Source organism: Poecilia reticulata, chromosome 8 (assembly GCF_904066995.2).
Source record: "Poecilia reticulata chromosome 8, P_reticulata-male-v2, whole genome shotgun sequence".
NCBI classification, from domain to species: Eukaryota; Metazoa; Chordata; class Actinopteri; order Cyprinodontiformes; family Poeciliidae; genus Poecilia; species Poecilia reticulata.
The window spans coordinates 16,519,881-16,535,651 of NC_088837.1; the positions used below are offsets into that span (position 1 = coordinate 16,519,881).

At 39.5% G+C, this 15,771-nt stretch overlaps 1 protein-coding gene across 1 annotated transcript; it reads right to left on the minus strand.

Moving 5' to 3' along the window:
• Positions 1-517: 517 nt before the first annotated feature.
• On the minus strand, positions 518-11,981 carry hs3st3b1a (heparan sulfate (glucosamine) 3-O-sulfotransferase 3B1a). Its single transcript, XM_008416141.3, has 2 exons — positions 11,108-11,981; positions 518-2,309 (listed from the first exon to the last, which is right to left on the minus strand). Exons 1-2 carry the CDS (start codon positions 11,599-11,601, stop codon positions 1,691-1,693), a joined length of 1,113 nt encoding a protein of 370 aa, XP_008414363.1. The 5' UTR covers positions 11,602-11,981; the 3' UTR covers positions 518-1,690.
• Between the last annotated feature and the right edge of the window lie 3,790 nt (positions 11,982-15,771).

The following is a 15,771-nucleotide window of genomic DNA, read 5'->3' on the forward strand; positions in this document are numbered from 1 at the left end:
CTCTTCATGATGGGAAGCACTTGCTTAAAGCAAGCCTCAGAAAACACAAGACTCCATGAAAAATGTTGGAGTACATTACAAGAAAAAATATTTGTGAGATCAAAGCAAATACTATGTTTGTCAGCAGCTCCTTAGAGGTCATTAGTGTTAAAGGACATGGCTAACACAATGTTATTGTGCAAAGTTAAGTGTCATCAAGAGGCATAAAGTGTTTTGTGATATCTCCTTGCTCTCCAGATGGGAAACCTGACACTTTTATTGTTTGCTGGGGTCATGGCAACAACATCCTTTCAGTGGCAGCAGTGGGAGGCTGAAACAGCTAAAAAGTAGTTAAAAACCCTTTGCTAATTAGCAAAATAATGTGCAAGATGGTAAATTAGACACAGCAGTCTGCTTTTCCCTGCAGGGGTCCAGCAATGTAAACAGGTATTAAGAGGATAGCCCATTAGCAACACAGCAAATTTAACAAAGGCCCCGTTTTGAAACAACATCACACATAAAAACATGACAAAGTATGCTGGAAAAACAGATTTATTTTCTACTTCATAAAACCCACATGACTGCAGATTTGCATCAAGATCTCATTTGAAACCATTTGATTTCAGTGTTTGTGTTGCAAATCAGTTCATACAGCAAAAATAGTACCTTTCCCACATGGCTGCAGATCGTGAATCGTGAATACTGGCTGATGCCAAAAAAAGCTCGCAAAGGCATGTCAACTGAGGCTGAATAAAACTCAGCCATAAAACCAAAGTTAACAGAAAAACCTCAGAAGTAGCAGGGCATATATTAAATCCTGTCAGGTGTCACCGAAGGTTGAGAAAGAGATGCTCGTTTTGTGTTTTTTTTGTTGTTGTTTTTTTATGGGAACAGTGCATAATTAACACACTGCAGTAAAAAAAAGCTGCACAGAGCAATCAATCCCGGCAGTTTCAGTACGGATCAATACATGTAACTGAGCGGTATGGCTTTTCTCATAAAATAATCTTGTGTTTAGGCATTATGAAAACTGAGGAGCAATTTCATGAAAAACTGATAATAATATCCCCCTTGGTGTTGTGCCTGGACTCCCTTTTGGATAAATATAATAAAAATAATAAATAAAAAAAAAAAAACTGCTGTCACATAATTTTATATCAACTTGACTTTGGCTTACGGCTCAACCAAAAGCATTGTGCTACTGATAGACATGTTATATTGACACACTCAAGATCAAGGTAATGCCATCACTCAGGCCTAATTGACGTGATGAGGACCTATTACTGTATTGATCCACCTGGCGAGTTGACAGAATCAGCTGAGGTCTAAATCGACCCACCTAAGTGGGTGCACAGTCCTCTGAGGGTCAGGCTAATGTTAAGGGTATATTACCAGTTTATTGGGGAGCTGAATCCTAACCTGATTAGGGTGAAACAAAAGGCAAAAGACTTTTAGGTTAAAAATACCTTAAAATACCTGTGCTTCTGGGAAAAAATAAATAAATAAAAACACCTCATGGGACTTGAAAACACGAATAACCTGATCAGGCAGCTCTGTGACTTAATATCTTAACAATAAATTATTATAAAATAGACTTCTGAACTTTTTACACACAACTAAATACTGTACATACACTGTATCACAATATGTCCTGAATGATTATTAAAAAAAAACACAGACAAAGAACCAGCATTAGTCTGCCATATCTTGCTTAATCCCAACCAAAGTCGTGACCGGTCATCTTGTAAAACTTCCTATTGAACGGTTTATAGAAATCCCTTAAAGTCCGCACAACCTGCGGGTCAATATTCGGATGGGTCCTGCCTTTGGTTTTTCCCAGGCAGTGTGGCTTGGCATTCACCTCCGGTCTTTTAAGGCAAGGGAATCCTTTTGTTGGGTTAAAGTGGAAATACTTCTCCGTGACCACCCTCCGAAGTCCAAGGAAGTCCTGAACACGAGCCATCTCACCCGCAGGGTCGGTAATGAGACGCTCTCCACTTACAAACAGCAGCTGCTCCATGGGGAAGAATTGGAGCCATCGTTCAAGGTGTCTGGCATACATGCCGATCTGAACAGCGCTCCATGTGGTGTCAATCAGACCTGCTGATATGTTCTTAAAAGTGAGGGTCTCAAAGGAGGGGATGTCCGGCTTTTTGGAGCGAGTTTGGGTGTAGTCCGAAATGGCTCGGGTGACAGGATTTCGTACAACAACGATCAGTTTGGTGTCTTTAGACATGGAGTAGATCCGAGACGGGACTTCCCTTGTAACAAAGTAGCTGGGGGTCTTCTCCATGGTCAACTGGTCCTCTGACGACTTGGGCATCAGTTCCCTGAAAAATGAAACAAAGAATGTCAAAGACCTATTCCTTTCAACAAAGCACTACGTGGGTCTTCCTCAACACCGTCAACTAATTCAAACACAGTACAAAACTAGAGGAAGACGAGATTAGCATTGACACAGTCGCTTTGTCAGGCTTTAAAAATGCTGCCATACCGGAGCTATCATCATCAAGTCAATCATCATCAAGATGACAATTGCTGACGTCATTAGCTGCATTAACCGAGTCTTTGAATGTACATAAAGAGACAGAAAGTGCCAAGAAGAGAAGAAGTCCTGTCAGTCATAAGTGATTCCCTACAAACACAATTTGAAGTTGAAGATGAGTTCGACCTCCACTTATCTCTTTTTATTTATTCTATCTTAAGAGCTAAATTCTGTCTTAAAAGTTGACTATGAAAGACTCCCTACATTTATTAAAACTAATATTAGCCCAACTAAGAAGAAGCAGCATGATTTGTACGTCTCTAATGATAAACTTTTGCCTTCCTTTGAAGAGAATGCAGAAAATAATTGAGTCTATACCTAAAACTGCTTAATCTATGCTCAAAGACAGCTCATGTTAGTCATAGCTAAAGCCTGTTAACTGCAGCCCTGACTGGATAATGGCTAAAGTGACCCAAAGGGGATTAGAACTAAATCTCACAAGGAAGAGTATTAAAGACTGTTGGACTGCCTTCCTGGCAAACTGGGTGGCTGGTTGGTCTCTAGAGAGAAAGAGAGAAGAATGGGTGGCCACTATGATGAGAGTCAATGGTTTGTGAGTAATTCACAAGGGCAAGCAGAAAGAAATTAGCTGCACAGGTTGTACAAAGAATAAAACACGCTACAGGTACAGGTGCATTGTGCTGAAATGATAAGAGATGATCATTTAGCTTTTTCATTCCCCCAACCACAAAACTTACTTCCCGCAGGCCTTCATTAGAGAATGGTGGCTCACGCTGATTTGATGGATGTCTTATGCTAAATGCTGTGTGCAGAATATTTAATGGAATGTTTTGAGTTCACAAGTATTGGCTCCCAACATATCTCATATAGGCTTCACAGCAGGCAAAAAATATAAATTCTCATATATTACAGTGCTTACCAGTATTCCAAGATTGTGATTGTTGGTGCTTGATCTAAATCAAGCGACAGGAAAACTGAGGAGCCATGTCATTAACTTGATTACCATAATTTCCAAACATCTGTTGGTATGCACGCCCTGAGTTGCAAAACTCCTCTCCAAACCAACCGCAGCAGCTTTTATCTAAACAATTTATGTGTATGTGGAGGAAAAAGACAGAAAACCGTCTATGTGATTTTGTGGGTAAGAGAGAAAAACTGATTGATTATCTTGGTATTGCATTTTTTATTATTTCCCCCTAAACTCAAAGAGATGATGACATGAAATCCACCCATTGCTTCATATGCACATGGTAAACTTGAGAGAATATAAACTTTCATTATAAGTTGAATGCAAGCATTAAAACTGACATAGCATGGTGAGAAGTGATTTTGTGATGATGTGGACGTGCCGTCATGAATGACATATCAACCAAAACGTTTTAAAGATGCTTTAAAACTGTCTTATTTTGAGAGTTTGTTTAGTAAACAATTAATCAATTTCAATTATTTTAACTCAAATTTTGAGTGTGCAATTTTATATTCATTGTGAATTTTCTCTTTTGTGCACAAAGTCAAAGTTACATATACAGGCTGTGGCTCAAATGCATACACACACCTTCTGCATGTCCATAAGTAGGTTCAGAAGAAACAATATGCTTTTTGTCATCAAGCATGGTTAAGTATGTTAGTCCACTTTAAACTGTTACAAAACTGTTTTCATGTGTGATTTGGATCAATGTCTTGTAGTAATGGAGCATGAGACTACCAACACGATGCTGAACAGATGGCACAGTGTTCCTTGGACTAAAAGCTTCACCAATTACTTCATAAATATGGTCAGGCATTTCATTCTGATGCTGTACATAAGGCTGAAATTGTGTGTGGACAGATTTCCATTATATGCAGACAATAGCTAGCAATGTTCCCTGCTGCGCAGCCTTGGTAACCACTGCTTGTGTTGAAAACCACAAGCCTAATCAACGTAACAGGTACAAGTGACACACACAACTCTATCAGAACCATCTGCAATTATCTGCTGCCTCTCTTGGAAACACATGTCGCTACAGGCCTTTTCTGAAGCCAACGGGACGCTAAAACCTTACAGTCAATGGCACGAACAAAGCGTGTGAAAAGTACAAGCAGTACTAATTTTGCTGCAAAACACGGCAACATCTCTGACTGGGCAAGCTGGGATAACGATGTTTTGAGATTGGCAATGTAGAAAACGGACAAGAGTTGATCATTATACAAAAAAATAAATCAGCTTTCCCAAATAAATCCACCCCATTTTTTGCACTTTCAAGACAGGGGAAGAGGAATTACTGTAAGCTTTGGATGTTTTCTACCAATGAAAATTCTTCTAGACTTGTTGCAAATTAAGATGAAGGCAACAGGAGGGTAGTGAGGGCTCTTGGAAAAGGTAGACAAAAGGACTGACAAAAACAGGAGAGAAATGAGAAACAGCATGAGTAAAGAAAAGATTTTTAGAAACAGGTTTCCCACTAACACTGAAGCTGAGCTGTCATCCCAGACAATGCCTTTACTTTTTCCTTCCTTCCTTTAGACATAACCCTCAAGTGTAGTGTGTTGTCTTTATTTTGGCTCCCAGACATTCAGGTGTGTTCATTTATAAAAAGCTGCTGGAGAGATAAAACGAGTGTTGTTTACATTCGCGTTTATCAGGAAGCAGGTTCAAAGGTAGGAATTTACGACGTCAGTGCATGCAGCTTTATGCTTTTGTCAGCTCAATGAAGCACTAATTACCTGAATAGGATCAAAACTGAAATAAGATCAAAACTAGCAGCGTTCTCCTTTTTGTGCTGGATTCATCTGAACTTACTCTAATTGACATCTGCGTTACATCTTTTTAGAGACAAAGGGCCACACCATAAAACGCTCCCCTATTGCCTCCTGCTATTGCACGTTCTTATCCTACCCTGCTGCTCTGTGAAGGATCAGGCTACTGTTGGAATCATCTCTCTTCTCAAAGGCAAGATGAGAAGTGGTGGTATGCAGCCACTTGGAATAATCATACTATTTTACTGTGAGAAAATGCTCAGACAGAAAGGGATTACGTCTTGAGGAGTACCATCCTCTGGACACTGCAGCCAGTCTTATCAGGTACTGAAAGGCATCTTCATCACACCTTACTGAAATGACCTTCTTACTGGCATTGAAGTGTTCCAGAACAGCAAAGATAGAGAAGGTTTTTTTTGGTTTTTTTCCCCAGCCTCTGCTATTGCTGTCAGTCGCTAAAGGCCACATGGAAACAAAGACATAAAAAGCACAAGAAGGAGAACAACAAGCACATAGGTCATCCTGGAAAAACAAATTAGAATCCTGGAACTTATTTACTTTTAAATGTTGTTGTTGTTGTTGTTGTTATTCTCAAAGAAAATTGAGACAATTACATGTTAAGTCATCATAAAGCGTAAAGCTTCAAATGTGTGCAAAACTAACGCACGTTTTGTAATGTAAACCAACACCTCCACCTCTGCTAACTTGGTACAGAGGTAGAGTATAAAGAGAAGCCTAGAACGTTTTCCCATCCTGCTTTTACTTTATTTCTGCCTTTAGGTCAATTGTGCAGCATTCAGACTGAGGAATGTGGCATGTTAATGCACTACTTTTGAAGTGGATTATATGAAGTCACATTCTCACTGAAATGTAATGACTGTGCTGAGTTTAATGGCTTAAATTCAAAGTGCCACATCTCTAAATTTGCGTTTTGTATTTTCTCGTTCCAATGAAGAATGTGCTTGTTTTCTATGGCCAGTTAGAAGACATAACAATAAACACAAAAATCTTGAAATATGAAGCATTTCTTTCTTGATGTGAATATTAATATTGAGACCCAAGATAACGAAGAAATTGCTGTATTGCAGAATATACGTCTATTTACTGATTCCACCATCAATTATATATGAATTAAAAAAAGACTTTGATCTTTTATCAAATATTGCTATTTTATAAAAAAAAATAGAATTTATCACAAATGGTTCATTATGTAGCCTCTATTTTCTAAAGCCTACAATTAATGAAATAAATTTAAAGTAAATGTTGCAGTAAGTAGGAGTAAGGAATCCAGCCATAAAAATCACTGTGAAATAATTACCAATTATACATCTGTGTGCATATGTATAACTGACTGACTGATTGACTGTTGACTATCAGTGAGTAAATTATTTTATGCACACAGACTTTCACAAAACATTTCTTTCATATATCCACAAAAATATATACTACATGTAGATGTTTTTTTTTTTTTTTGTCTAGTGCTTGTGTGGCCTTTTTTCTGATGCAGAAGGCAACTGTCCTAAATCCATATCAAAAACCACCACTGGACTACACATTTCTTCTGGTCTGGCAAAAATGTCAAGCTGACGTATTGTTGAGAAAAACAACAGTCTGCAAGTCTTTGTTACTGAGCTTGCAATGACTGAAAACACAAAAGCACTAAAATGCTGCTTGAAGTATCACATTGAATCATTTCAGATAGCGCTGCTTGGCTCTGCAGGAGTCTGAAAATGCATTACGATTGACTGAAAGACGAGAACAAAAAAACCTTCAGCTAAAATTTTAAGATCTGTATTGTACGTCATAGTTTTTCCAAAATGTATCCTGTTGGAACTGTTACAGAGACGAATTGCAGTTTTTGCATGTGCATTTTCGACTTACGGAGTGGTTTGGAACCATTAAGTAATTCCCCAAGGATACGTACAGGTCTGTGAAAGGATCAGCTCAGGGCAAAGCAAGGCTTCAAACAAGCACAACAGGGATGGCTTAAGCGAGCTGCCGCTTTCTCAAGATGCTCCGACTTTCTGTGCAGCGAGGGAGACAGACAGAAACTAGAGACCCATTTTCTCTGAAGACTCCACAAAGGCCTGACATGGAGAAGTGAAGAACTCAACTGGACATAATGGAGAAAGCTTGCTTTGTTTCAGTTTTCTTTTTCCCAGAGTGCAGCAATAAGTGCAGCAGTTTGACAAATTGCTTCAAGACAGAGCCCAAAGGGGTTGAAGCCACACATTTCCACTAAAGTCTTTGAAATCAGAGGGAGAAGTGTTACTTTAGCAGAAATGACAATCGAAGACGCACCAATAAGGCTCTTACAGATTTCCTGTTTTCTTAAAGGTCTGCTTTTAACCAATTTCCGTCCTTATGAGGATTATCAGACGAAAAAGATAATTTTTTTTCTGAATGATTTTGTTTTTAGTTGCTATGCATTTCGTGAATAGGGGAAAAATATTTATTTTAGTCAATCAAGGGAAAACCTGACAGTTTCAATGAGTAACATCTAACTGCTGCATCTCTACTGATGACGTAGATCACACATTTAAAGAATGCTCCTAAAATACATCTAAAATTTGTTTGTACAGTAAAAACTAGTGGATCTGAAACCCGATTGTCTGAATTCCTACTTTAAAACATCTCATTATCATGCTGTTCCCCATTCTTTTCATGTCAGTGTGATGCTGATGCATTACTTTGAAACAGTTCATCTTAGTCCTTTCAGCTAAAATGGTCAAGTAAGCAAAAATAAATAAAAATCCTCCTGGACTACAACTAACCTGCTTTGGGGAAGTCCAGCTCTTCAAACACTGTTTTCTGAAAGTCAACTTTGAGACTTAAAAGGCTTTTGAAATTTTTTTTTTTTCTTTTTCGGAGGGGCAAGTTCCAATGACTGCTTCTTTCTGATGAACTCCTACTGGGCTTCGTCAAAGGACACTTTCACCCTTCTGAACACATTTGCATACAAAGTGAAGGCAGAGAAAACATGTTTCACACTAATTGTCTGCTCCTTTATTGTCAGGGTTAATGCAGTCCTCAGGGGTCCTCCAGCATCCCCTCTTCCTTGAGCACCATAGCGCAGCAGTAAGAAAAGGCTCTGTTTAAATTTACTGCCCTCTATCTGCCACTGGCCTGCACTAAGCTCCCCTGGGGCTTGGAGGAGGATTAGGCCATCTTCTTTTGACACCCTTAGTGAATTTGCGAGAAAGCTTCTCTTTGTTCTTTTTTTGGAGTCTCGAGAGGAAAAACATGATTACAGCAATTAAGCCACATCTACTGTATAAAGCCCAGAGGAGCCTGATCTAAGACTTGGTTCACTAAATGAGTAGTTAATCTGTCCAAAAAAAGATACATAGGAGGAAGTTATCCCATTGATGAGAAAAGGAGGGGGCGCCAGAGGGAGCCGTTCCCACGGCTTTTGGGAGTTGAGTCCTCCGCTCCTGTGTTAGTAAGCGTGCACAATCACCTATCTGCTTCTGTTTTTCTTCCAAAGGGTGAAAACATTTTAGAATGTGCACGCCGTCCTGCTGTGTGAGGGCCCATCCTCCGTTTGGGGCTCTCCAAGGAGGATGGACATAGAGGGCTGCCAACAGCAGACGCAACTCAATCCCACCGTAGGAGCCGACAAGCCCACCCAACAGACAGCTCCTCTCCCCAAGAGATTCCTTATCATTAGTCTGGGAGGCAACAAAGTGAAACACGTCGGGGGACAAATCACTAGACATCTTTGTGGGGTTCCCATATTACTGATAAAAGGGGACATAGGACTTCAGGATGAGGGACTCCACCTTAAAGACAGCAAGGTGTCTTTTCTATAGTTCTTATTAGATCATTAATTTGTGAGAAAAGGGGGACTTCATTTAGAATGCGTTGGTATGATTTTAGTGATTTCATAACCTTATGTAAAAATACCACAACTTTAACGTGTGATTGTTTGTTAGTCAGTACAGCATGATTTCATTAAATGTTGTTTTAGATTAACTACAGCCTAAAAAATAAAGTTAATTTCATTATGAAATAAAAAAAAAACTCTACACAATAAGACAGACCAAACCCCCAAATTTGCCTTTCTATTAAGCCAGCTTGCTGGCGATAAGAGCTACAACAGATGAGGAAGAGGATCCTTTGCAGCATAGACAAAAATCTAAAATCGCTTGTCCTATTTGGCATCTACGAGTACTTCATGCTGTTTGAGTGGTATGACGGACAACAATAGTGTAGCTGTAGTTATTATTTCCAGATGAAAAGTAGATGCTAAAAGTCATTGATTCCAAAACGGTGACAACTGTTTGAATTTGTCATTTAGCTAGAAATGCCATGAATATGAAAACAACTGTTAGAATATAGGTGTTTATACTATGGATGTTACCAATCTCTTTTAGATGCCCAGCCAGCAGCACAGGTGAAGCAAAGGAGTCACTTTTCACACGCCGCAAATGTCCAAAACCGGAAATTCTTAAAGGAGCTTAAGCGCGAAGTCCCTTGAACAATGCTTCACTTCCCCCATTGTGGCTGCATGGAGCCAGCTTTGAAACGGTGTCTAGATCCTTTGACACTGCCTTTTGATCCCTCGGCTCAGTCACCTGAGACAACTGTGTCTTTGATTATTTCTTAATAACAATGTGGCTGCTCTGGTGTGAGATCAGGCAATTTCTGGGTACGTTTTGTATAAATGTTTCATCAACAATTTTCAGAAAATATAATTATTTTCACTGAGCTCTTTGTAGCTAGCAAAGGGTCTGCACACTGAAATGCAGCACAAGGACACCCGTTGCCATGACAGGGAATAAAAATGTTGCATTACACAGTGCGGAACATGCAAGCAACTCCAGATTCCAGAAAGTTGTTCGAAAGAAATGACTGAAGCTTCATGAAATACCCTGTGACTTCTTGAATTAGATACACTCAAGAATGACATGTACAACTTCTCTGATTATTCTCTCAGTGAGAGTTAGAGGCTAAAATTCAAGACGGACGGTAAGAGAAAAGGGGGGAAAAAAAGAAACCTACCACTGTGTTATTTGGTAATTATAAATCTGACGGAACAAATACCACACGTGGGATTCCTCAAGACTCCATTGGTCCACTTTAATTCGCTATCTAAAACTAAGGTTACTAAAATTTTGTATTGCATCATTTTTTACCATATGAATGTTGATGACTCAGCTTTATATTTCTATATCATCACATGATCACAGACCATTACAGTCACTAAGTCAATTTCTTCTTGCTTTTGATGAGTTCCTTCCTAAATGTAGAAAAACAGAAGCTATTTTTTCTTTTCTTTTCTTTTTTTTTTTTTTGCTTGCATAACTGGATGGTTAGAAGTCTTAAATTAGACTCAAAGAGCCTAAAGATTTGAGAAAATGCAAATACCTTGGTATTCAAGCAAGCAGCTGCAGGACATCCAAAATGCAGCTGTCAGGTTCCTGACCAATGCAAGGTAGCATTTCACACTAGTCCTTAAATCACTGCACTGACTCCCCTGTTTGAGTCAGAATAACAGAGAACTAGAAGCGAGGAGAGACAGACTTTAATTTCTATGTTCCTCACCACTGGAATCAACTGTCTCTAAACATGGAAGTCCAAAAAACACCTGTTTTCTAGAGCTTATTCGTGAAATTGGAAGATTGTCTTTTCAGTTTAATTTACGTCTTGGTTTAATTAACCTGTCTTTCTGATCACGTGATGGTTGCACGTCGCTTTCTTTTGTGGCCTGTTAATTCTAATTCTCTTCACTTCTGCTTCTGTCTTCTTGAATAATGTTCTACAAGCAAACATCTCTTTCCCGGGTGTTCAATACAGTCACTGAAAATTTGGGCCTGGACTTTGTTTAAACCTAGTGCCGTAATAAGTCTAACGCTAATAATAAAAATGACTACTAATATGTACCTGTACCACTCTAGTCCCTTGTCGTAGTTGCGGTCGAAGAAGTGCGGCTCTGCTCCCACCGCCCTGATGTCTGGATGCAGCCGCAGAAACTCCAGCAGCGCGCGGGTCCCTCCTTTCTTCACCCCGATGATAATAGCTTGGGGCAACTTTTTGCTCTCCGTCTCATTAAGAAAACCTGACATGGCGCTATCGTCCACCGCCTTAGCCTCGCTTCTCACTTCGTCCCACTCGTCTCCCCTGCTGTCCAACTCATTCTCGTTATTCAGTAGGTCCCTGGACGCTCCCAGAGATGAGTCTCGATTGTCAGTCGCAGCGTCGTTCTCGTGTCTCCTCGCCGAGCTGTACGTCAGGTTTGGGACCGTAGAGCAGTAGCCAACGCAGCAATATATCATGTAGACCCAGAGGGACAACATGATGCAGAAAACAAATAGTTTATTCCTCACGTGGGATGATGGCACAACATGTAAGCTGTGTAAAAATGGGCTATATTCCATAGGAACTCCGTGGAAAAGTTAAACTCCAGCTTTAAGGCATCTTGATGTCGCAAGCCCGACTCCTTTTGACGCGGTTGAAATCCTGCGCGATATTTTTTCCAAATCACAATTTATGCTCAAAATGGAAAGGAAAATGGGGGAAAACGTGTGGTAGATGCGCCTTTTTCTTTAAACTTGCCCCGAGAAGATACACGGGGTTTTTTTCTTACTTTTTTCCCTTCTAAATATGCGAAAACAAACATTCAGGATATCACCAGTTGAGCGGCACCCTGAGCGCAAAGGAGTTTATCTCTCATCACTTGTTCTCAACGTATGAGCGCTCAACCAGAGAGGCACTAATTATCAGCTGCGTCAAATGTAAGAGAATGAGACGTGAAATCGTTTCCTGTGCGACCTATCAAAGTAAAAGCACCCCGACATGCGATTTAACAATTAATTCAAACTCATTCTTAGAAAAACATTGCCTTCCAACAGTTATCTGTTTCAGTGAATTGTTAAACTGTGACTTTCATGTTATAATTAAAGTAATTAATTAAATAATTAAAAAAAACTTTAATACAAATATAAAAAAATGACACCATGATAATACCATAATAATAATGCTAGCGTATCATGCTAAATAAATTTACTCAGCTTTTAGAGTTCGAATTTGTGTGCAAAAGGTTCAATGATAAAACTTATTTTATTTTTGAAAGATGAATGTTAATTTTTACTTCTGCCTTTCTGTCTTTGCCTAATTATATCTGCTTGATGCAAAGACAACTGGCAGCAGCTGAATAGTGAGTACAGGACTTCAACATACAATGTCACGACGCATGCAGCATTACAAAGTTAATCTAAGTAATATTAGGATTTCTATTTATTATTATTATTATCTTCTTCACTTTTTAAATAGAAATTGTAAACTTAAACAGGGTAGGTTATATGTTAGACTGTTGCTTCTGCTAAATCCTCTTCAACTTTTTAGTGTTAGATGGGGTATACAAGGTACAGTATTGTACCTTGTACCTTGTATAAAGTATTGCTTATAGCACAATATTGATGATAAAGTATTCTTTAAAGCTAATAGTTTTAAACCATCATAAAATGTCAGGATTTATATCTCTTCATGGAGAGAGTTAAAGTTAATTTTCACCTTGTATACAGTTGTTACTTATGAAAAATATGTAGTAAACAAGTAAATTATAGACTACTTGAAACACTTCCAACAGTGAATATTATCTCAATGCTTATCACTGGTTATTGCTAATTAGATTATGTTTCCACAAAGACCTGAGGTTAATTGGAAGTTAATGATCTGATACCTGCTGTGAGCAACGTGACACAGTAAAAAGGTGCCACGCATCAGCTGTTTGGTAACGTCACACAGCACAGTACGATGACTGACTGAGTGGGTCAGAGGGAACTGGGCGCGACGTTATCGGAGAATGCTCTCGTAATTTTGCTAAATGTGGACACGCAGTTCAACAAAAACAAACGTTATCAGATGATTGCCAGGTATCTACAAGGGTGTATCATTTACCCGTAGAGGCTGTGGACGTGCAACCTATGCAGTTTACGGTAAAGTTGAAGATGTTCTTTTTGAATTTCCTTCAGATGACACCAGAAATGTTTGGCGGGTGCATCTATGTTAACACCTCCTTTTGGAGCAGGGTCAAAGGCCTTCGGTCCCTCTGCACCCCTGAGCTGGCAGAGGATTAGCAGGATTACCCCAGAGCTGCCATGTCACTCACAGTTCCACCAGAAACCACCCTGCCCCCTCCTTCTAAGTCTCTTATCACATCTATGTCAGACGTTGCATATGACATACTACTGTGTGTGTGTGTGTATGTGTGTGTGTGTGCGTGTGTGTGTGTGTGTGTGTGTGTGTGTGCGCGTGTGTGTGTGTGTGTGTGTGTGTGTGTGTGTGTGTGCGTGTGTGCGTGTGTGTGTGTGTGTGTGTGTGTGTGTCTTTTGTTAGCCTAATAGTTGCTTTTAGGCAGTGCATGAACACAGATAACCTAAGAGAAAAGCCTGCATCTACGGATTTAAAAGACCCAGAGAACTTTTTAAAGGAACCTTTCTACCCTGCACATAAACAGAAACAGTTTAATTGCTGAAGTTGTATAATTATATGATCAAGTCCAAAGAATTACTTTACCCACTGAGATTTTTGCAGTCAGCACAATCTTGGTTCTTAACCCTTTATTTCAAATGAACCTCAAAATAAAAGAAAACGACTAGAAAATGCAGCAAAAAAGACTCTAATCTAAATTTGTTTCAGTGAATGGAAATGTCATTAATAACAATGTACCCAAACAATACCCAAAAATGGTATTGTCACGGAATTTTATTTGTAAAAATACGATTGAAAATTATTGAATATAACACACTTCTTCTTCTGTTTTTTTGACCCAGCACAGAAATGTTCATGAGAATACATTTACTTTTTTGGTTACTGTTCAAACTGTGGCAGCGTTCCAGGGTAATTTTCCCTTATAAAAGCATTTAAGTTTAATAAATTATGTTTTTTGTTATTTTTACAATGTACAAAAATATAAATGATAATTAGGAAATAATTAGGTTACTTACTCAGACTACTACCTAAACATTTCACAGTGTCTATAAACCAATTAAACTATTTTGGGTGCATTGCTTCAAACACCAGGCTTTTGTTTTCAAGTGAAAGCACAATTGACCCCGAGGCAGAAAAACTCCGAGATGGTCATAAGCACAAGCATCATGTGAGAAGGCACACCCTGTTAAGAGTTTCTGAAAGGTGTGCCTTCACTTATTTGTTTCACCAATCGTGAGCGTCAGGTCTCCGCATCATCACACAAGGGCTGAGGAGAAGCCAACACTGGAGGAAGTGCTTGACTTTGACTGAGATTACACACACTGAAATTACACACACTGAACTCTTTCAACATGCAGCACCTCAGGAGCCTAAACAGATGACATAAACAGCACTTAGCTCATACATAAAAGCCAGACAGTCAAATAAAGGCCCTGGAGCTGGACGCACTGATCCTGTCGTCATAGACGCTAGCGTGTGTTGTCTGCTGTACTATGTGACACAAACAGATAACCTCACCCTTTCGTGTTGGCCAATGCACAACTTGAATAGCATTTTGATGCGTGTTGCCTCAAAATATCCAGGAATGTTGGTGTGAACTGCTTGCACAAGGATGTTTACTCATACCTGATCTTTCTTCTCACCTTTTCTCGTCATTATGCATTCTACATTAAATTCTCAGCATCCCAGCAGTTGCGTGAATAGAGAGGAAGGCAGGTGGAAATGAAAGCCATCTGTGTTCCTGTGAGCTGCTGCGTGAGCAGTTAAGATATGCTGTAACTTCTGACTGGAACATATAGTCAAATATGCAAACAAGCATAAACAGTCCTCACGCTGCACTGCAGCAGAGGAATCCAGATGTAGATCAGAACCAGTTAAAGGGGTAAAAGAGGATGGGTGATCTCATCCTGTGCTCTGTCACAGAAAGACTAAACAAATGCAAACAACAGCAGGGACTGAGCCTTACACACGCAAAGCCTTGAACCTAATGACAGGGTTATTAGGTGAGCAGAGAGGCAGATCAACGCTGTTCTGTCTACATTAGCCCTCCATCAAGGTCTTGAGCTCCAGCTAAAGCCATTTAAGATGCCTATAAATGCTCCAGAGCCCTGCTGCAGACCATCTTATCGTCTCTCAAGGAATGAATGTAGCCTGAGTGGATTTCCTTACTTGATCCTTTGGAAAAAGTCTTATCCCTCTGGATATCGACAAAGCCATTTGGCAGGTTAGAAAGCTCAAAGTGGCTTATTTTCTGGCTTTGCTAAGTCTTGTACAATGTTTATTCTCTCAGCTGTTTCACAGGTTACTGGAAGAAGCATCCGTTTGGGAATGATGATTCGCATCCTGATCTGGCACAGTGTTGTTTGGCTTCATTGTGTTTTTCTATACAAATGAAAACATGTGTTGCATAAAACTCATATTTTGCCTGCTGGCAAACATTTGCAAAACAACATATTTTTCTGTGGGGTTTTTTTTCTTCCCCCTGGTTGCTCTCCAAAGTAGCTTCATGAGTAGCTTGTGCGCTCTTGATGTGTTTGTTTGAATCTTATTTTTGCAGCATCCAGATGGTTCACAGGTTCACTCTCAAGGTTGGAGTGTCTGTTATGCTGCAACTT

Bases quoted from the DNA above. Each gene is read 5' to 3' on its own strand.
- hs3st3b1a (XM_008416141.3), bottom strand. From the start codon at position 11,601: ATGGAATATAGCCCATTTTTACACAGCTTACATGTTGTGCCATCATCC. The intron at 2,310-11,107 runs GTACATATTAGT...TTCATTTTTCAG, and splicing joins AAGGGACTAGAGTGGTACAG to GGAACTGATGCCCAAGTCGT.